Genomic DNA, 22,950 nt, shown 5'->3' on the forward strand with positions numbered 1-22,950 from the left:
CTGTTTTCCATTGTGGTAAATCGAACGATAAAAACCCCTTTAGCCACCATCGCCACCTTATCCACACCTAGATTCCTCCATATTCTCCGTACAAAGCCTTCCATTACCATATTTGGTGGATTCGCACCTAACACATAGCATATTATAGCAGAGTTCCAGTATTCTACTTCCTCCTAAATGTCCTCCAATCCAATTTGAATTACCGGTTTCATCATTTCAGCATTATTAATCGTATTAACATTCCTAACATCATCATCTACCTCATCAAATTGCTGTAATATAGAAGTGGACTTACCTAAATCATCTCTAGCATAGTGAGGGTCAGGTACAGGGTGAATCGAACTCATCCACGCTGAAAATGTTCTGTTCAATTCTGATTGTTGTTTCAATTAAATGATTGATTCACGAGGCGTAAGAACTTCTCCTACCTCAAAATTACCAAACTCCAGAGCTTCAATCCCCATGACCTCCTCAATCGAGCGAGTCTTCTTCGCCTTGAAGTCCGAAGTAGGACCCCTCGGTTTGATTGCAATATTCGCCGGAGATTTACCATCATTTTCCGCTGCGAAACTCCTCTTTTGGCCCCCCTTCTTTCTCGCCATGGCAACAGCGGAGCTGAAGAAAAGTTAGAGAGCTTTTAAGAGAGAGAAAAAACAATTGGTGAACATGTTAATACTCAAAATAAAATGGTAAATGATAGAGAATCTTAGTTCAATATCATTGCCATAATTGGACATTTGAATAACATAAAAAGAAATACAATAACAAAGAACATTAAAAATTACCATTGCTCAAAACTACATTAATAGTCGTATCAATAGAAATATAATCGAGCAACACTTTATTGTTAATACGACAACACTCCGTATTGTTTAAATCAATGTCTTCAAAAATAGTCATCATCAACTTTGTAAGTTCTTGGAGGAATGCATTGTAGATCATATAACATCATATTCCAAAAATCAAAATATGGACGATATCCATCTATTGTTGTATTGACATCTTCAACATAAGCCCAAACTTCATTGCTTATATTGATATGAAACGTGAACATACTTGACACATCGTGGAAATAAAGATGCCCTCCACGAAATAGTAGTAAAACCATAGATTCCACATCCAAGAAATTCGAATAATCAATTTTAGTGGGCCACTTTTCCTTTGAACTATGGGATTGTATATGATTTTGTGGAGGGTATATATGGTATTATTGCTTTTGAGGTGGAGGACAAAGTTGGCATGACAGAGCAAATTGAAAACACGAAAATGAGTAGTGATGATGAATGAAAAATCCGTACTATTTATACTAAAAGAGAGCTTTGTAAACATGTACTTAATTTCGGATATTTTTATGAATTGAATAATTGATTGGCCGAAATTTTAGTTGATTGCCAATTAACATAAATCATTCTTGATTGACATTTTTATTTCATTACCATATATAAATTAGAAAGGCAAAACCGAAAGTACATAAAATTGGAATGAATAAATTTCGGCCAAATTTAAACATAATCGGAGAATATAAAAATCGACCTTGCCTTTTTTATTCCACAATTTAAGCTAATCATCAATAATTACCTCAAATCACCCATAATTAAGGCATTTAAATTTCCGAAACTTTTTAATTTTCGGATTCCACCAAGGCAAATCCTACATGGATACTGATAGTTTTACATTCCTCATGCTCTAGAATTGCTCGGTGATTATAAGCTTGATACGTAGAAGTTTTTTATTTTATTTTAGATAATAATATAAATAGGGCATTATTTAGCGACCAGAAGATGACAACCAAAAACTTGACGAGTCAAAGGCCAGGCATGTCCGTATGCCATGGCATTACATGCTGACATTCCACATGCGAAATGATATTATTTAACAGATACATATCTATACTAATATATTAAAAGGCGTGCATAAACCAGGAACTGTGCCATGTGGCGCTCTTCCTAAGGGAGTTATACTCCATCATGTCATTCACAACAATTAAAAAAGTTAGAAATTGCATAGTATAGGGTTTGATCCCACAACCTCAAGAACACAAAGTAAAGTCTTAACCACTAGACCAGATAACATTTAGTGTTATCATCTTAATGTACAACATTAATAAATTGAAATTTTTCCTTACCTGGGGCGTAGCCCGGGCCTAATAACTAGTATTATTATTAAATCGTGTAACAAATAAAATAATAACCACGGGATTTGCTTGGAGTTTTCTAATTTCCTTCATCTATCTGTACTTCTGTAGTCTACACTCAATCGTTTTCTTCGCAGGTTCTATACTTCTCTCCATATAAGTTTTGTGGGAGAACTTCCATTTTCACTATAAAATATAATTCTATTTATCTGCTCTTTCATTCCCAATTTCTTTCTAATTTTTGAACTGGGTATGTGTAATTACTCTCTAATTTGTTCTGTTTATTTTGCAATTATGGATTTTAATTGTTGCCATTTCTTAGTATTTTTCCTCAACTTATTCTCAGTTTTATTTTAGTTCTATCGTTCCATATATGGTCTTATATTCTGAAGAGAAGTCATATCTTTTTGGAGCAGTTTTGAGTGATTCTTTAATCTTTATAGGGATTAGTAGGACAAAAAAAATTGGAACTTCGTGAATAAATGATTTGGGTGTATGATAATTTTCGATTTTTTTTTTAATGTTAAGTAGTAGATGAATCTTGTTCTTTTCATGGTTTTTGCTATCATTACTTTTGTTTGTCCTAGAAATTATGAGTACTTGTAAGAATTGTTCAGTGTCTGATTAGAGGGTGACTCTGAAAATGGTAATTTTATCATATGATCAAGTTCATAGTCTTTCTCTATTAATGGAGATCTGAACTAATGATTATCACAATTTATTGGCACCAACATGTTCAACAAATGGATTAAGAACCCTACTGCTTCCTGCATCAACATTAGATTGCACTGTGTCTCTTGCTGCATATGCTATTTAGCTTGTTTTACAAAGTCATTGCCAGTCGAAAATTTCATTTGAAAATAGTATGCTTAATAGTGATTCTGTACAGCTAATTTCTGAGTTGATTTATTCAATCGATGTTGTTTGGAGTTTTTTCGCCTATGGCTGACTATGGAGACCTAAGGTTGATGTTTATTGTTTTGTGTAGGTTATAGTATCTAATTCAAAATGGTTGAGGAAAAAGCCTTCATCGCTAAAGATGTGACTGAAGTAAGTAGCCCGACCCATTTGTATCTTTGTGGTGATATCAGGGAATTAAAACTCTCCCGTTCCGTTACAGAACGGCCGTTCTGTAACGGATTTTGGATTTGCCGTTCCGCGAAATCCCGTTACGGAACGCCATAATAAAATTCACATACTTCTCGCCGCGTTGTCCGTTCCGTAACGCGAACTCGCCGCGTTAGAACGCTTTTATCACCGTTACATCCGTTTTTTTCAAACATTGGCCAAATTCTTTCTATGATTTAATTATATAGTTGATGAAACATGTTATTCTATTAGATTTGATTACATTATGTTGTAATAATGCTTCATAAACTAAAAAAATGCAAATAAAGTTGAAACATAGTTATGTGAATTTTTTTAAAAAATTCACGCCGCGTCGGCCGCGAAACGTTCTATTTGCCCGTTACAAGCCGTTCCCGCGACAACGTGACCGTTCCCGCGAACGCGACCGCGACCGAGTTTTTTTTCCCTGGGTGATATACCATAGTTTATAAGATCTTGTCATTTGATGTGATTATGTTGGACTTGTGTAGTTGATTGGTAATACGCCATTGGTATATCTCAACAACGTTGTTGATGGTTGTGTTGCTCGCGTTGCTGCAAAGCTGGAAGCCATGGAACCATGCTCTAGTGTTAAAGACAGGTTATTTCTGTCCTGATTTAATATATACTTCTTCTTTTTTGTCGCATATTGACTTATCACGTTTGTCAAATGCACTACTTTGATCATTGGCATCTTTAATTATCTATTAGTAAAAGAATTAAAAATTGATATTTTGAAATTACACATTGAAACAAACTCAAGAACATTTTTTCACATATAAGTAAAAAAGATGGTCAGAGTAGGTTATATGAATAGTGCAAATGGTCAATGGTTTGTTGAGATCCTGACACGGCTCTTATTTGCTGTATATGTTTGTGTTTACCAATCTCCAGGATTGGTTACAGTATGATTACAAATGCAGAAAAAGAGGGGTTAATTACTCCAGGAGAGGTGAGTAGTCAGTAACGCTTCTGAATGTTGATTTTAAAGTTTAAGGTGTGGTAGTATCTAGTATCTAGTATCTAGTATCTAGTATCTAGTATCTAGTAAAGGTAGTGATGCTCTGAATTGGAATTTTACTTGTTGATCATTAATCATTATCTCTAGCTAGAAATTGCTGGGGAAAATGTGGTGAGGTAATGTCTGTTACAAAGCAAGAGCTAAGCTCCGCTTGTAGTGTTCTTTTGATGTTCTGAAGCTTGTATAATTTCTCTGTAATGGTTCAGAGTGTCTTGATTGAGCCTACCAGTGGAAATACTGGCATTGGATTAGCCTTCATTGCAGCAGCTAAACGTTACAAGCTCATCATTACGATGCCAGCATCAATGAGTCTTGAGAGGAGGACTATTCTCAAGGCTTTTGGTGCTGAGCTTGTCCTTACTGATCCAGCGAAAGGTATGAAAGGGGCGGTTCAAAAGGCTGAAGAGATCCGTGACAAGACTCCTAATTCATATATCTTACAGCAGTTTGAAAACCCTGCCAACCCCAAGGTAATGCTTGTTGGTGATTTTTGTGTGTCATTGGAGTTATAGCTTTAAAAACAACATATAGTCTGACACCATTCTTCTCTCTTAGATTCATTATGAAACAACCGGGCCAGAAATTTGGAAAGGCACAGGTGGAAAGATTGATATTCTCGTCTCTGGAATAGGGACTGGAGGTACAGTTACAGGTGCAGGGAGATACCTAAAGGAACAGAATCCAGATGTTAAGGTCAGTTGTGGCATTGATATGCGACAAACATTTGAAATCTTGCTACTTAAAGCTCTATTCGTTAATTTCATCCTTTGCGAATATATCTTACTATTTCTTCTGTCCCTTTCGTCCCCTTATCATGATATGTTATTTACCTTTGTTCTGCAGCTAATTGGTATCGAGCCAGTGGAAAGTGCTGTATTGTCTGGAGGAAAACCTGGTAAATAACAAAGCTCTGATCAGTGAGTTGTTCTTGTTGATGTCTGTTTGATTACCAGGAACATGTGGAAAAAGAAAGTTGAACTTTTTTCTACGAAGCATAAAAAAGTCAAGTTTTTTTAAATCTTGTGTAGCATCACTTGCAATATTTATATGTTTAGCTGTGAGCTTTTGGTGACTGCCTATTTTGTCTGTAACCGTTGATATTAAAACTAAGTATGTCTTGATTTTGAAGGAAACCTGTGCAAAAGATTATTTTGGCTAGTCATGAAAGTAGCTTCTCGTCCATTATGTCTGTGCCAGTATTATGTAAATTTTCCTAGTCTCCACACCGACTTTGAATATCTTATGTAAAAGTTATATTTTTGTAGTTTTTGTGGCTTTATGATGTAGATGCTATAGCTGCTGATACAACAGTATGCAAAGGATTTTCCATCCCAACAAAAAGACTATACAGTAGCAGTCTCTATATACAATATCTACCAAGCCTTTCGAACTGTCCCCTTCAAGCCCTTTGTCAATCATGTTATGTTGGTTTAAATACAAGCAGCATCAATAATTTACTAGGTGCCTGCTAAGGCAGGGATTAGGAGATTCAGATTCACATAACCTTACCTTTAATTAGCTGAAGACTATTAGGCAGGTGTGCTGGAACCCACATACAAAAGGAAAGCACACTCAGTTGTATGGAAATCCTGAGCTTACTTGTGTGTGTTGTAGAGAAAAACTTAACTGGTTTCTGTTCATTGAAAGCGATATTATATAACATCTTAGCACATAAGGTAACTACTTCATTATCAAAAATTATTCTTTGCTTTGTGATTCTTAGGTGCTGTTATTCTTTTCTTAGTGGCTGTAATTTTTTACTATGCAACAAAAGAGAACTGTTGCTTTACTGAGCAGTATAAGTAACTCTCTTCACTTGGTAAGATCACATGATTTTGTACATTTATAGGCCCGCATAAGATTCAAGGACTTGGAGCTGGATTCATACCTGGTGTTTTGGATGTAAATATTCTTGATGAAGTGGTCCAGGTGAGCCTTCAAGCCTTCTGGTCTGGATGATGATTTTCTTCCCCTAACTAATTTTACTGTTTGTTTGTATATTAGTTGTTGCTTATATGTCTATACATATATACTACATAGATAAGAATAAGATATCTAGGATAACCCCTTGAAAAAGACTAGCTTAAGTCATCCTTTGAACACATTATTACAAGTAAACCATTGAAGCATTGAGGGTTATGGGGTTATGGCCATTTTTAGTTATAAAATCTGCTATCTGAGTTGCCTCCTGAGAACCGCGTTGAATGAAGATGAAATCAAAGTGATAAAATCTCTGTCCAAGTTGGCAACAACATTGTTGGTGTGTCTTATTTGTATGATTCAGTTCAGACCAAAGGTAACATGATAGCGGACTCTAAATCATTTAGGACTAAGGCTATATTGTTGTTGTAGACCATAAGTTCCATTAGAGAATAAATAGCTTGAGGTCTCAACTCTCATGTATAACACCCATCTTGTGGACAAAGTTAGCTCAAGTCACAGCAAAATACTGACAGTTTCCACTTGAAAAAAAATATGAAAATTCTATCTACTTAACCTAACAGAGCATAAACCGAAAATGAACGCTCTTCGAGCTATTAGAATCTTGGTATGTATGTGCTCATGTAGTTCTCCTGCAAAAATGTTTTCATGCAGAGTTTTAATAGACAACTCATCCAGTTTTCTTTCCCTTTTTCTTCTCTTTCTTTCTTCCTCTCTTTTCTGTTGGGGGGGGGGGGGGGGGTTGATTGTACAGATATCAAGTGAAGAATCTATCGAAATGGCCAAATTACTCGCCCTCAAGGAAGGTCTGCTGGTAAGTTCTGGGTTATGTTTGTATATTCTACTTGCTTTCTCCACATGTTTCAATCACCAGTAACTGAATTTTTCATAATTTAGGTCGGAATTTCATCTGGTGCTGCTGCTGCTGCCGCCATAAAAGTGGCACAGAGACCTGAAAATGCTGGAAAACTCATCGTTGTAAGCTGCTCTGCTCTTTATACTTGAGTCCTATCTTACATTTTCACTATATTACACAGTAAGAAATGACTGCTTCTTCTTCACTAACTACATTATTGCTTAACTTATCAGGCGGTCTTTCCAAGTTTTGGCGAGCGATATTTATCCACGGTGCTGTTTGAATCAGTTAGGAAGGAGGCGGAGACCATGGCCATAGAATCTTAAGTTGAAGTTTCCATTGATGGTCTCGGATACATTAAAGGCTTCATACTCTGTTCACTTGGTCTTCTCTCACTTTTCTACTGTTTCCGTTTTCTTTTCTCGTAGACCTGCATATCGTTGTCTACCTTGTGTATTGAAATAATGCCAGTTGTGTTGCTGATCCTAGTCTTCCTGCACTGGCAACTATGGAGTGTGTTGTATGAAAACACTTTTATATCCTGCAATTTACATTCTATTGATTCCCTTCATGTTGAATATTGGTATATGCAATGGGTTTAAATTAGGCTAATTTGCTAGGCCTTTTACGGGATAAACCACCTTCGAATCAACCCGATAATATCATCTGTTGGAGAATTGATTCAGAGAGGGGGGAGAGATAGGGGAGAAAGAGTTGACACTTTTATACAATCTTCGTTGAAAGTTGAGCAAACTACACAAAATGTCAATGGTTTAACTAATTAAAACAACTTGGCCATCAAAAGAAATTGTAAAACAACTTGCTTTTTCAGGCTAGGAAGAGAGAATCAAAACCAAAACAATTGCTCCTCCAATTATTTCAAAAAGGGCAGAAATTAATTGTAGTATAAAATTTCATTGAGAGCTATCTGCTATTATTAATGGATTTTATTTAGAATTTATGTTACACAAAAACGGGAAATGATAAATGGATATGGAAGCAGGTAACAAGCGTTTATATGATATTATGCCTATGAAGTTGTCTCTTTTAGGTTTTCTTTTCGTGGAAACATTTCGCATTCAAAATGGACAAATGACTTTTATGTAAAATAGGCAACAACAACAACAACAACAACAATAGATTCAATTTATTTTCATGGTTTGTTGTAGGGGTATGTATATGCTTTGATTAAAACTTGATGAAATGAAAATAACCAACTACTCAACGTTGTAATCACATCGAAACATCCACAAGATTATATTTTTACCACAACCAATTTACTAGAGTAATTTGGAAGGCTTTGGACTTTTTGAGGTTTTCTTACGTCTTATTTTCTCAATTTAACCATTATAATATAAACATTGATATGAATTAGACAGAGGCTGCGAGAACGCATTCCCCCGCTGTCACAAATTATGATATACAATCTCCCTCTTGGGGAGATGTTAGACAAGCGCCCCTCCTAAGTGCAATGGAGGTCACCTCTCTAGGCCATGATAATCATAATACTACATAACTAGAGGAATGATAAAACCGTAGTAGCTATGGTCCATTTGGTCCCTAGCAAGGACTAAAATGCAAAATAAAATTTACAAAGGAGTATCCTAAAGGTTGGTTGAGAAAAAAATGAAAAGGCATTCTTTTGTTGAAGTGATGGGATGATTTGACACAAGGCAGAAAAGTTGGACAAATTAAAAGTGAACCTCAGTGTTTTATCACTCCTCAAATTTTAATTATCTTCATTCTAGTAGTATAAGATAATTTCTGAGAAGTTTGGTATCTAGTATCTACTATATACAATTTTTTTTATAAATTTTTGTACTTGTATCATTCACATGTTTCACTTTGAGTTTGACTATCATTTATGATACTCTTTCTGTTTCTTTTCAATCTACACACTTTTTTTTTTCAGTCTGTTTTTTTTAATCTACACATTGTTACTTTTTTTTATTCTTGATAACATGTCACATGGATGTTCTCCTTTTCCACCCATGTCATCCATTTTTGAATATTTTAACCCGTTTTTAGTTTCTCTCTATCACTTTTTAGTTTTTCTCTCCACTTTTTAAGTTTCTCTCTCATACTTTTGTACTTTCTCATTATTTTTCCCCCCAGAGTGAAGTGAGTAAATTAAAAAGAAACGGATGAAATATATATTTATAGGAAAAATATAGTATTATATGAGATTTTGTTAGATTAGTCACCATATACGTTTTCAAATATGACTTATTGTAAATTGTTTTTGTCATAACTGAAAATATTAATGGTTAAAACTTTATAAAGGCAATCATTTAATCAATCGTTTTAGCTATATGTGCATGTGATTATCTAATATTGACTAAATACAAATTATGTCAAATTTTTCTTTGGAGAAATTTTGTGAATAATTTTTCTTACTTATTATTTAAAATTATTAAATATAATAATACAATTTTATTTTCTATTTATTCTTGTATGCATCACATACATTTAAAACTAGTATTTATTATAAAATTTAGTCATGTAGTTTAAAATTAAAAGGGAGTAATAATCACCCATTGCCTTTACCTACGGTCAAATGGTTAGTTCTTCACTACTGGACAATAAAGGTACTTCTCTACATTTGAAACGAATGGAGTGTTTTGCAACTATTTAATGTTAATCTTATTTTTGGAAAAAAAAAATAATATATCAAGTAAAAGTATATCAATGTTAGAAAATTTTAGGTCCTAGAAAACAAATTCGAGAAATCTTTTTTTGACGGAAAATTCGAGAAATCTTTGAGCTTGAATAAGTGACACTCAAAAATGACCATGATTTTACGAATTTAGATATGTAAAGTATGATGGTGTTTGAATTTAGCCAAGTGTCAACCTGAATTTAACATGTTTCACGCGACATTGAACAACCATGGAACTTCTTCCCGTAGTTCGGACCATATTTTGTCACTCGAACAACAACATCCAGATTGTGTTTGCATTTAATTCGCCGACTTCCCCCCGTGAATGACGTCGACTGAGTACCAGATGCATGTGAATGTTCTCCTACCATTGCCGCTTTCAACCCCATAAATACGAAGTAAGGGTCCCTTTAATAATTTTCGAAATATTACCGTTGGAATTCATAATACCTTTCTAACACATAATACCTTATAAGACACGTCTTCAAACTTGGTACAAACAAGTGTCCAATGAAACCGACCACATATTACTATACATATTAGTTTATTAATAAACATATGGCATTAAAAACTTGAGTCCGTATGGGTAAGTGTAGAAACAAGTGTATGGTAATAAGAAACAGGTGAATTATAATAAGAAATAATGTATTTTAACAAGAAACAGGTGAATTGTAATAATAAGAAACAAGTGTATTGTTGTAAGAAACAAGTGTATTTTAACAAGAAACAAGTGTATGTTAACAAGAAACAGGTGTATTGTAATTATAAGAAACAAGTGTTATAAGAAACAATTGTATTTTAACAATAAACAAGTGTATTATAATAAGAAACAAGTGTATTGTATTAAAAAACAAGTGTATGGTAATAAGAAACAAGTGTATGTTAACAAGAAACAGGTGTATTGTAATAATAAGAAACAAGTGTGTTAAGAAACAATTGTATTTTAACAAGAAACAAGTGTATTATAACAAGAAATAAGTGTATTGTATTAAGAAACAAGTGTATTGGATAAGAAACAAGTGTATGTTAACAAGAAACAGGTGTATAGTAATAATAAGAAACAAGTGTCTTGTTATAAGAAACAATTGTATTTTAACAAGAAAGACGTGTATTGTAACAAGAAACCGGTGATGTAGTGATTGTGATCGTAATCGAAACTCTATTAGATTATTATAAGTTGTATATATATTGGTTTACTAATCATGTAGTGATTGTGATCGTAATCGAAATTCTATTACATTATTATAACTTATAGATATGTTGTTTTACTAATTGTGTAGTGATTGTGATCGTAATCGAAACTCTATTACATTATTATAAGTTGTAGATATATTGTTTTACTAATATATTTAGTAATTGTGATCGTAATCGAAACTCTATTAGATTATTATAAGTTGTAGATATATTGGTTTACTAATCATGTATTGATTGTGATCGTAATCGAAACTCTATTACATTATTATAACTTGTAGATATGTTGTTTTACTAATTGTATAGTGATCGTGATCGTAATCGAAACTCTATTACATTATTATAAGTTGTAGATATGTTGTTTTACTAATTGTTTCTTATTAACATACACTTGTTTCCCCATACAATACACTTATTTCTTATTAAAATACACTTGTTTCTTATAACAATACACTTGTTTGACGTAAGATAATTAAAACTGATATAAATATTAGTTTTCTCAGTTACTTTTTTTACTCCTAATTAAAATATAGTAAAACCAAAAATTCAAAGTACCATAAATAAGTTAGGGACAAACAACCATGTGTATATACCAATCCGCAAACAAACCACAAAACATATAACCAACCGAAAAACAGAGCGTGAAGAAAACAAAACATCAATATTTATACTAATCGATACGTACTAATTTATACTCCCTCCGTCTTTTATTAGTTTACCCCTTTTGACTTTTGACACTATTCACATAAATGACTTTGACTATCTCTTGTGATTTGTATTTAAGGAAAAATATAGTCATGTGAGATCTTGTTGGATTCGTCTCAATGTGTATTATCCAAATATCAACTTTTTGTAATTTTTGCTTATCGAAAATTAGAGATATTAAGGTTCAAATTAGTATCTCGGCAAATGTGCCCCAAAGAAAGGGGTAAACTAATAGAAGACGGAGGGAATAGTATTTATACGAGCTAAAAAACTGTACGTTTAAGCTAAAACTCCGTTACCACATTCTCTAGCAAAATGCCCTGGTTCTCCACAGTTATAGCATCCACCACCACCACCACCACCTCCAAATCTTCCTCCAATCCTACCACCACCACCGCCACTCTGACGACAATCTCGAGCCAAATGTTCGAACCCACCACAACTATAACAATTCCCACTACCCGCACCAACAACGCTGCTGCTACCGTTTCCGCTTCGGCATTCTCGGGCAAATGAGGGGAAGTTATGTCCAAAAACAAGTGGAAGTTGTGATTATAAACCTTTTCTAAAAGTGTGTAAAAGTTTACAGCAATAATAAAATATTTTCAACCTTTTCTAAAAGTGTGTAAAAACCTTTCTCATCATTGAAACTTAAGTAGGTGATGGCGGGTGTTGATGGGGCTAGTTGGTGATGGAAAAAAGAGAAGGTGTAAAATAGTAAATTAAAAATGATTTCCAAATAATTTTAATAAATTTTGAGACAATATTAACCATCTTAAAAAATCATGACAAGAAATTATAAAGTAGTGTGTTACTAGTAGTCAACTTGTTCGTGAACATTAACTAGTTGAACATAAAAGGTGGTCGAGTTAGGCTGATTTGCAGCCCTAAGAGTTAAAAAGAAGAAACACAATGTTGCTAAACTCAGTATTTTCCAGAAATGGCTACAAACTCGGTATAACCCAGTCACCCCCAATTACCAACACCAAAACTAAACCCCAAAAATGGTGAAAAACCCAGAAACTCCCTCCCACCTCCATCATCCACCATTACAACCACCAGCACCAACACACCAAAAGCGCCACCAAAACGATTCATACGCAAACAAATCCCTGCCTCAATCCTGAACAACCCATCCCTAAACGCCGCAATCTCTCTCCTCCCAGCAAACTACAACTTCGAAATCCGCAAATTCATCCACCGCATAAACTCTTTCTCATCCCCTTCCCCACGCATCGCTCTTCAGCTCCCAGAAGGTCTCCTCATGTTCTCCCTCTCTATCTCCGACATCTTCCGCACCTTCGCTTCAGTTTTCGACGTTTTCATTCTCGCTGACGTTACTTACGGCGCTTGCTGCGTCGACGATCTCTTCGCCGCCGCCCTCGGTAGTATCATTGAACAACATATTAGTGCAACTTAAAGAACAACAACAACAAGCTTGTTGCTTGACAACAGTATCATCATCATCATGTTCTTCAAATGAAGTTGGAGATGCAGAATCTTGCTGTAATTTCGGCAACAACAACAATATTGAGCGTTATTACAACAACAACAAAAACAGAGAAAAAGGGGTTGCAGAAACAGGGAAGGAGAGAGAAAATATGAACAAATGCGAAGTTTGTAAATCTGGGAATTCGTGCATTTTGTTGCTTCCTTGCAGGCATCTATGCTGTTGCAAAGCCTATGGCAGAAGAATGCTTTTGCAGGCACCTTTTTTTTTTTTCTTACACTCCACTTTTTAGAGAAATCCTTTATAAATTTTATTTTGCCATTTAGTCCTTGCTATGCTCCATTTAGCCCGTAGCTGCTATGGTTTTATTATTCCTCACATAACTAGCTTTTAAATCTGTGCAATACACGTACAAGCTAAAGTTAGTTATAATCATAATACTAATGGTATTATTAATACATTTTCATCCCTTCCCTAATTCTTTTTATTTAGTTGATCAAGACGTGTTGCAAAGTATGTTCCTTGAGACTTATGAATTGATTGAGTTTATACTTCATACATGAATCATGTCTGAAAGCACTTTGAACTTAAATATAATGATATAAGTTTTCGAAGTGTATAAGAAAGTTAAATTTAACTTACTCTCCTTGATCATCTCTAGTAGTGAAAGTGTTTGATTCCTTGAATCATTCATTAAGTCCACGTAGGGTAATATACACCAATTACAATAGCAATCCTAGGCTAACACTATGGAAACTACCATATAGCAAAACAAGTATCCTAATATAGAAGATTACAAAGATTACACGAATTACAAGAATATTCCCAAGATATTCTAGGATGCTGACACACCACCAGAGTTGAAGCGGGAGAGGAACGAATATTGAGACTGTCACGAAATTCCTCAAATAAGACTAGGGGAAGGCCTTTGGCAAAGATATCGGCAATCTGATAGCAAGAAGGAACTTGTAAGACACAAACCTCCCCACGAGCAACTTTCTCACGCACAAAGTGGATGTCCATCTCGATATGTTTAGTGCGTTGATGATGGACAGGATTACCAGACAAATATATAGCACTAACATTGTCACAATAAACCAATGTAGCGTTGCGAATGGGATAATGTAATTCTAACAAAAGATTCCGTAACCAACAAGATTCTGAGACCATATTGGCCACCCCTCGATATTCGACCTCAGCACTCGAGCGAGACAATGTAGGTTGGCGTTTGGCAGACCAAGTAAGCAAATTATCACCAAGAAAAATACAGTAACCAGAAGTAGACCATCTGGTATCCGGACAACCACCCCAATCGGCGTCAGTATAAGCAATCAAAGAAGAGGTAGGAGACGGATACAAGTGAAGTCCATGAGTGAGAGTACCCTAGATATAGCGTACAATACGCGTAAGAGCATGCATATGGATTTCCCGAGGATCATGCATAAATAAACACACCTGTTGCACAACATAAGCAATGTCCAGTCGGGTGAAAGTAAATAACTGAAGGGCCCCTGCAAGACTCCGATAGTGAGACAGATCAGCATGGGGGGGCTAGACTCAGCACTGAGCTTGGGTTTAGTGTCAACTGGTGTAGAAGAGGGCTTGCAAAAGGACATGGCAGCACGATCAATGATTTTAGTGGCATATTTCCGTTGAGACAAAAAGAGACCAACCACCTACATGACGGGTGACAATAATGCCCAAAAAATAGCTCATTGGTCTCAAGTCCTTCATAGCAAATTCTGTACTGAGAAGAGAAATAATAGACTGACAAAGATCATCAGATGAGGCAGTCAAGACAATATCATCCACATATAATAAAAGATAGGCCACAGAGGAGCCTTGCCGATAAATAAATAGTAATGATCAGAAGTACTATGAGAAAAACCAATAATAGAGACATAATCAGCAAAACAATGGAACCAAGCTCTAGGGGCTTGTTTCAAGCCATAAAGATACTTCTTTAATAAGAAAACATGAGTGGGTCGATTTGGATCACGGTACCCCAAAGGCTAATTCATATACATAGTCTCTTTCAAAGCACCATGCAAAAATGCATATAACATCAAGTTGGTGAATAGGCCAAGAATGAGACGAAGCCAAGCTGAGAACTGTACGAATAGTAGCCTGTTTAACCATCGGACTAAAGGTTTCACCACAATTAATGCCAACCTATTAAGGTTTGCCATCACCTACAAGACAGTGATAAGAGTTTTTAAGTGTGTCGTTAAGGCACCAAAAACCGCTTTTCAAACAATAGTTATAAGTCCTAACAAGCAATTACTAAGATAATAGTAAGGGCTAATCAAAGGTCGATCCACAAGGAAAAAAGGATTGATTAAAGTCTATCAAGTTTAGACTACCTCATTGAAAGGTATTTGGGGGTTCGAAAGAGGTTTGGTAACAATTAATACTAACTAATAACAAGAACAAGCAAATATCAAGAGTTTAAATATCAAATGAAAAGACAATAGAGTTGAGGTTACTAGTATGAATAAGAACTGTTGTATAATATGAGCACTATAAGAGGGGGGGGGTGAATTATAGTGAGAGAATAAGCACTACTTTTTGCGGAATTAAAAGTAAACTTGGGAACAAACAATGGGAACACGAGAGATTTTACGAGGAAAAACTTCCTAGGCCTAGTAGGAAGAAACAACCTCGACCACAAGGGATTTTAAACAACTTTCCACTATAATAGGCCAAAACAACTCTGATTACAACCTATTACTTTTCTCTCGATTCTCAACTTAAGTCACTCAACTCAAGTTCCCAACGACAGTTCCCAACAACTGACGTTTTCTCTCAAACTTCACTCGAAGTTCCTTTCTCTTTCTCTTTCTCTTTCTCTTGCTTCACTCAAAGCTTTCTCACACTTACAAGAGTTCACTCAAACCCTTTTTCTCAAAAATACACTTTGTAAAACAATGGAAGAGTAATAAAACTCGATTAATGTAAGTATGAATTCTCTTAAGGAAAGGCACTGACACTTTAGATAACTTAAGACAAATTAACTAAGTCAGACACAATTTTACTCAAATGAATTAGGCGCCTATTTATAGACATTTAAGACAAGACATGATTTCCACTAACTTAGACCATTATCACATGTTCTCCATGATGTTAATTAATTAATTAAATTAAATTAATTATTCCATGTCATGTAAGATCATCCACTAATCCATACTTCACTTCATAGAAGCAGTAACATATTACGTGGTTTTTGCAAACTTGGAGAATAATTAACTTATTTAATTTAATTAAATACTTGGAGGATAATTAACTTAAGCCACTAAATCCACTAACTACATAAACTGTAGCAGTAAACTTTAGGCGTGTAACTAGAATTTAGGAAATAAATAAATAAAATCTTTAGCTAGTTTTTAGGAAAAAATATATTTTTCAAAATCTTTTATAAAACCGGAAAACAGTTTTTAATAAAAAAATCCGAAACATTTTAAAACCGGAAATAATATATTTTTCGAAAACTAAATCTTTTAAATAAAATATAAAGATAAAATATATATTTAAAAAGATAAGATTTGAAAATCAGTTATTTTAAAATCAGAAAATCTATTAAAATCTTTTCCTAACAAACTTAAACTAACTTCCTAAAATTATGGATCTTAGTCAAATTATCCCTAAAAACTCTAACAACTATATTGGGCACACAATTACTTAGGCGCACAATATTAGTCACTTAGAAGTTCCTAAATTAGTTTTAAAGTCTTGTTCCCTAATTATTAAGTCTTGTTCCTAAGCCTTGTTCCTATAGTGCCAGGTCTGTTCCTTTCATGGGAACAGAACCAAGTTCCTTTGAGAATTCACCACGAACTTAATAAAGCTTTACTCAACCTTAACAAGAAGATTAATAAATACCCTAATGTATTCTAATCTTCATTCCATGCTTGATTCTTCATTTCTCGAACATCTTTACTTCGATCTTGATTAATTCTCCGCTTTAATCTTCAATCAAGTATTCTCTTAGCTCGAGCATGAATTACCTTGCAACAACATAAATAAAATATACTATGTCTTTTGTGGTTAGGTCATCTTCAAAACTCAAGGGTCAACAATTTCCCCCTTTTTGAAGATGGCAACAAAAGGCATATACTAAAAATAATACAATAAGTCATATAAAAATAATTTTAACAAAGTATGTAACCAAGTTAAATTAATATTATAGACTCGTTATTTTATTTTGTAAAGACGAAATATGAGAACATAAATCATGAAAAAAAAATTTACTCTGATTTGCCTTATCTTTCCCCCTTTGGCATCTTCAAAAACATAGTCCACGATTTCAAAAAGATGAATATTATTCACTAAACACATCACCAAACTTGTAAGAAATTAATTTGGTTAGTATAAGCAAATAAAGCATTCAACTCTCAAAAACCGCAATCCAAGAATATTAGCCATTCATTTAGACGCACACATGCAAAAAGATCAAACTTAGAATTAAGCAAACCAAAAGTTCCATTGTAGCATGATTTAAGGAGAAGGATAGAAAAGACAAATATTAACAAAGTTCATGTTCCCACACAAAATAAAACAAGCTAAAGAGAAAAGTTTATGATTTAGGAGAGGGAGGTTGTTCTACTTCTTCCACCACATCATGAAGTTTGCCATCACTTCTTGATGATTTTCGGCCAATGTATCATTTCCCTTGAGCACAATGTCTTCCAACTTCAAAATCTAGAGTTCATGCTTGAATGAGGAAGAAAGTTCACCAAGCCGAGCCATATTTCTTGTTGTCCATCCAAGGCTTTGTCAACTTTGCTCATAACCCCTTTTACCAACCCATTTAAATCCTTAGCTTCCGTAGCAAACTCCATCATTGCTTCCGAATGACCCATAACCAAGGAAAACAAAGAATCCAACCTTCTAGCATGAGCTAGAGTATATGTAGAACCAATGGTAGGATTTTGAGAAGACGAGGGAGCTTGAGAAGGATTGGGTTGCGTTTGTTCCTTAGGTTTGGGAACAGCAGGTTGTTCCTCTAGAATGGGAACACCACTGTTTCCTTAGCTTTAGGAACAGAACAGGAGGGTTTTGAGGTAGAGGGAGGGATAGGATCATCTTGTGGTGCTAGGGTAGAGGGTGAGGCAGATTTTTGTGGAGATGGAGGAAAAGGAGGATTGGTTTCCATGGGAACAGGAGTCGGTTCCCTAGAAGGAGGTAGGTTAGATTCATAATCTTCCCTATCAATCACCTTTACTTCATCTTCCTCACAACTTTCTTGGCATCAAGAAAGGAAAATTAAGCACTTTCATATTTTGAACCCTTTGACTAGCTCTAGTGCTCTTCAAACCGGTTTCACCACCTCATCAACCACCTTCTTCCCTTTCTTTTATTCTTCTTTTCTTTTTCAATTTTCTTTTCTTTTTGATTTTTCTTTTCTTTTTCTTTTTCGCTTTTCATTTTCTTCTCTTCAACTTCTTTTTCTTCTTCTTCTTCTTCCACTTCATCATCCACATCATCATCCTCATCATCATCAAGATTAGCACGTCCCTTAATAACTTCTCCATTCACAACACAAACATTTAAGTTATTCAAGGCACGCACATTCAACATATTTCCCGTAGATACCCAATGGACTGAGTTCCCGAAATTTTCACTTTAAACTTAAGTAGAATTTCGGTTACTAAGCTCCATATCCAACAACAAATCCATTTTCAATGCAATGACTCAAATGTTGAATCATTAAAGAGGAAAGTTTATGTGTTTGTGAGAGCTAAACAATGAATGTAAATTAAATCCAACATGCTAACTTGAGCACGTTTGGAAAGACGAGGCAATAAAGCTTTCTTGAGGATGTGAAACAAAATTTTGTGATAAGGGGAAAGAAGATTATGATCAAGAAATGTTTTTCCCTTTTGACCACATACTTAACAATCAATTGATCAAAGAAATGTCCGAAAATGGTATGAACCACGTTGTTTCTTGAAATAAACATCTGTTCCTCTCACGGGAACACCAAGCAGTTTACCCAAATTTTAGCATTAAAATCAATTTGAGTTCCTTTCACCAAGTGGAACAATTTCCTTCTTCATCCATGGAAAAGTTTTCACAAAATTCGTCCATCAATTTAGGAATCAAACTATTTCCATAACATTTCACAAAAAGATTTTCCCAACCTTGAAACTTAATCATATTAAGCAATTGACGAAAGTTTACTCTTTTGCACCAAGAAACATCAATAAAAAGTCCATGCACATACCTAGTTGCCGTGGAATTTTTTCGAACAACCGAGTTGTTCCTCTCTCGGGAACATCTGATTCCCCCTCACTAGTTGCATGAGCTTCTTCAACCTCCATTTCAACCGATTCTTTTTTTCTTCCTTTTCCTTAGAATTCTTGATGAAGAATTGGAGAAATATCCATGGGTGTTGGTGATTCAATTTTAGAGGATGAAGGAGAGGGTTTTTCGGCTTTGTGGAGGAGAGAGAGTGAGAGTGTTTTTGGTAGTCATGTTTTGTGGAGTATTTTCGATTTTATGAGAAGGAAGAAAATTTTTTTTTTGTTTAAGGAAAGAATAATATAAAACCGTGTATTTACACGTTTTTAAGAAAAAAAATCTATCTAATAAAAAATATCTTCAACTAATTGAGAGATATAAGGAAAAATCAGATTTTTAGGAAATAAAATCTGAACAAATATTTTTGGTTTTTCGAATTTTAAAAAAAATCTAATCAATACGCTGGGAATGGGAACAGCGTTTGGGAACAATGAATGGAACAATGAAATTTTGCTACTTTGGAACTCATTAATTCTTTTAATCCTTTGTATCACTTAAGGCATAGAATTGTCCTATGAACAATAAGGGGAATATTATTGGACATTGGTGAGCAGTTTTCAGACATTTTTACTTATACATATGAAATAATCATATAAGAATTGTGATGTATTTAAGCAAATAAAAACATCAAAATGCACATCAGACATAATGCCAAAGAATTAACACAAAGGGGAATAATGTAGCAATCATTTCAATTTATTAAGCCAAGTTCAAGTCTCAATTTCTCAAACCTATCTCTATTTAAGGGTTTGTAAGATGTCTGCAATTTGACGTTCAGTCTCACAGAATTCCATTTTAATAAGACCCTTTTCAACATTATCTTTCAGAAAGTGATGCCTAATATGGATGTGTTTGACTCTGAATTGATGTACGGGATCTTTAGAAATACTAATAGCACTAGTATTATCACAATAGATGGGAACACATTCAAAGTAGATTCCATAGTCACGTAGTTGTTGTTTTATCCATAGCATTTGGGAACAACATGCTGCTGCTGCAACATATTCAGCCTCTGCTGTAGATAAAGCAACTGTGTTTTGCTTCTTGGTGCTCCAAGAAACTAAACTATGACTAAGGAACTGAACCATACCTGATGTACTCTTTCTATTGACCAGATCTCCTGCATAGTCAGCATCCGCAAATCCTTTCAATTCAAAGGTATCACTCCTCGAATAGAATAGGCTTAAATCATCTGTTCCCTTGAGGTATCTTAGGATTCTCTTCACAGCTGTGAGATGAGATTCCTTTGGATTGGCTTGAAACCTTGCACATAATCCTACACTGAAAGCAATATCAGGACGACTTGCAGTTAGATATAGTAATGAGCCAATCATACCTCGATATTGGTTTGATCCACACTTTTCCTATAGAATCTTCATCCAATCTGGTTGAGATTCCCATAGGTGTATGATTACTTTGGATGCTTCCAAACCATACTTTTTCAATAGTTCCTTTATGTACTTTTGTTGATGGATGTAGATTCCTTCTTCTGTTTGCTTGATTTGCAACCCCAAGAAGAAGTTGAGCTCACCCATCATACTCATTTCAAATTCTTTACTCATGAGATTAGCAAAGTCCTTGCACAAAGATTCATTAGTGGCACCAAATATAATATCATCAACATATATTTGAACAACTAATAAATGTTTTCCTTTTGATTTTAAAAACAAGGTTCGATCCAATTTTCCTCTTTTAAACTCATTTTCAAGAAGGAACTTAGAAAGTCTTTCATACCATGCTCTTGGAGCTTGCTTTAACCCATAAAGAGCTTTGTCAAGCTTAAAGACATGATTAGGAAATTCTTTATTTTCAAAACCTGGAGGTTGTTCTACAAATACCTCCTCATTAAGATAACCATTTAGAAAAGCACATTTTACATCCATTTGATACAATTTGAAACCCATGAAGGCAGCAAAAGCTATGAAGATTCTAATTGCTTCCAATCTTGCAACTGGAGCAAAAGTTTCTTCATAATCAATGCCTTCCTGTTGATTGTATCCTTTCACAACTAACCTGGCCTTGTTTCTTATGATAGTTCCGAACTCATCTAATTTGTTTCGAAACACCCATTTTAAACCAATAACCTTGTTATGTTTAGGCTTAGGTTCAAGGTGCCAAACTTTGTTTCTTTCAAATTGATGAAGTTCATCCTGCATTGCTACGATCCAATCAGCATCAGTGAGAGCTTCTTCATGATTCCTAGGTTCCAACATAGAAAGAAAAGCATGAAAAGCACAAAAGTTTTTCAATTGAGATCTCGTTTGAGTTCCCTTATTTATGTCACTGATTATTAGTTCCACAGGATGGGAACGATGAGTTTTCCAAGGCTTTGGTTGGAAATCCTGGATGGAAACTTGGTTTCCTTGATCATCTTCATTTCCTGTACTTGGGAACCAGGTTCAACAATAGTGGATTCATTCACTAGTGCATCATCACTTAGTTCCTCTTCTTCCTCATTGGGAACAGGAACAGGATGTTGTTCCCTTGGCTTTGTTCCCATGACTTCGTCTTCCAAAGTCTCATCAATAAGACTTATGTTTTGCAATCCTATTTCGAAGTCATCTTCAACCTGTGTGCTTGCATCAAATTTATCTGTTTCATCAAAAATAACATGCACACTTTCTTCTACACACATAGACCTTTTATTATACACTCTATAAGCCTTGCTACTAGAAGAATATCCTAAGAATACAGCTTCTTCACTTCTAGCATCAAATTTTCCAATATTTTGTTTCCCATTATTATGAACAAAACATTTACATCCAAATGTTCTGAAATATGTAATATTGGGCTTTTTACCAAAATACAGCTCATAGGGCGTTTTATTTAATAAAGGTCTTACCATGGCTCGATTTATAATGTGACAAGCAGTATTCACAGCTTCTGCCCAAAAGTTTTTAGGAAGCCACTAGCTATCACATAGTCCTAGCCATCTCTTCTAGTGTTCTATTCTTCCTTTCAACAACACCATTTTGTTGAGGTGTTCTAGGGGCTGAGAAATTGTGATCTAATCCTTGTCTCTGCTAAAGTCATCGAACTTAAATTTTCAAACTCTTTACCATGGTCGGATCTAAGGTGAAGTAACTTATGACCACTCAAATTTTGTACTTTCTTTGCAAAGACAAGGAACTCATCATAAGTCTCGTCCTTGCTAGAAAGAAAAATAACCCAAGTAAATCTAGAGAAGTCATCTACAATTACTAACACATATTTCTTTCCACTCCTACTTTGTATCCTCATAGGTCCACATAAATCCATATGTATTAACTCTAAAGGTCTTGTGGTACTACCACATTCTTGGACTTGAAAGAGGACCTAACATGCTTGCCTTTTGCGCATGCATCACACACATGATCTAAATGAAACTTAGTAGAGGGTAAACCTAAAACTAGTTCTTTAGAACGCAGTTTGTCAAGCAAGGAAAAGCTAGCATGACCTAGACGCTTGTGCCATAAGAATGAATCATCATCAATAACACTAAGGCATGTGAATTTGTTTTTGGGAACAAGGTTGAGATCCACAACATATGTGTTCCCTTTCCTTGTTCCTTCCAAAATGATATCCTTTGTGCTATTGTTGACATCAA

General features: G+C 34.8%; 1 protein-coding gene and 1 pseudogene across 3 annotated transcripts; one reads left to right on the forward strand and one right to left on the reverse strand.

Annotated features, from left to right (window-relative positions):
* Window positions 1-2,160: 2,160 nt before the first annotated feature.
* Window positions 2,161-7,637, forward strand: LOC104890968 (cysteine synthase). Of its 3 annotated transcripts, none has more exons than XM_057394336.1 (11): window positions 2,161-2,293; window positions 3,121-3,184; window positions 3,733-3,842; window positions 4,136-4,193; window positions 4,469-4,732; window positions 4,818-4,955; window positions 5,106-5,157; window positions 6,112-6,191; window positions 6,958-7,017; window positions 7,101-7,181; window positions 7,293-7,637. In XM_057394336.1, exons 2-11 carry the CDS (start codon window positions 3,143-3,145, stop codon window positions 7,383-7,385), a joined length of 978 nt encoding a protein of 325 aa, XP_057250319.1. In that variant the 5' UTR covers window positions 2,161-2,293; window positions 3,121-3,142; the 3' UTR covers window positions 7,386-7,637. The 3 variants fall into 3 exon arrangements, with proteins under 3 accessions (XP_057250319.1, XP_010674894.1, XP_010674893.1); XM_010676592.4 differs by having other exon boundaries at window positions 2,200-2,271; window positions 3,123-3,184; XM_010676591.4 differs by having other exon boundaries at window positions 2,234-2,384; window positions 3,123-3,184.
* Window positions 7,638-8,434: 797 nt separating this feature from the next.
* Window positions 8,435-8,585, reverse strand: LOC125497224 (U1 spliceosomal RNA; annotated as a pseudogene).
* Window positions 8,586-22,950: the final 14,365 nt, after the last annotated feature.

Source organism: Beta vulgaris, chromosome 4 (assembly GCF_026745355.1).
Source record: "Beta vulgaris subsp. vulgaris cultivar EL10 chromosome 4, EL10.2, whole genome shotgun sequence".
NCBI classification, from domain to species: domain Eukaryota; kingdom Viridiplantae; phylum Streptophyta; class Magnoliopsida; order Caryophyllales; family Amaranthaceae; genus Beta; species Beta vulgaris.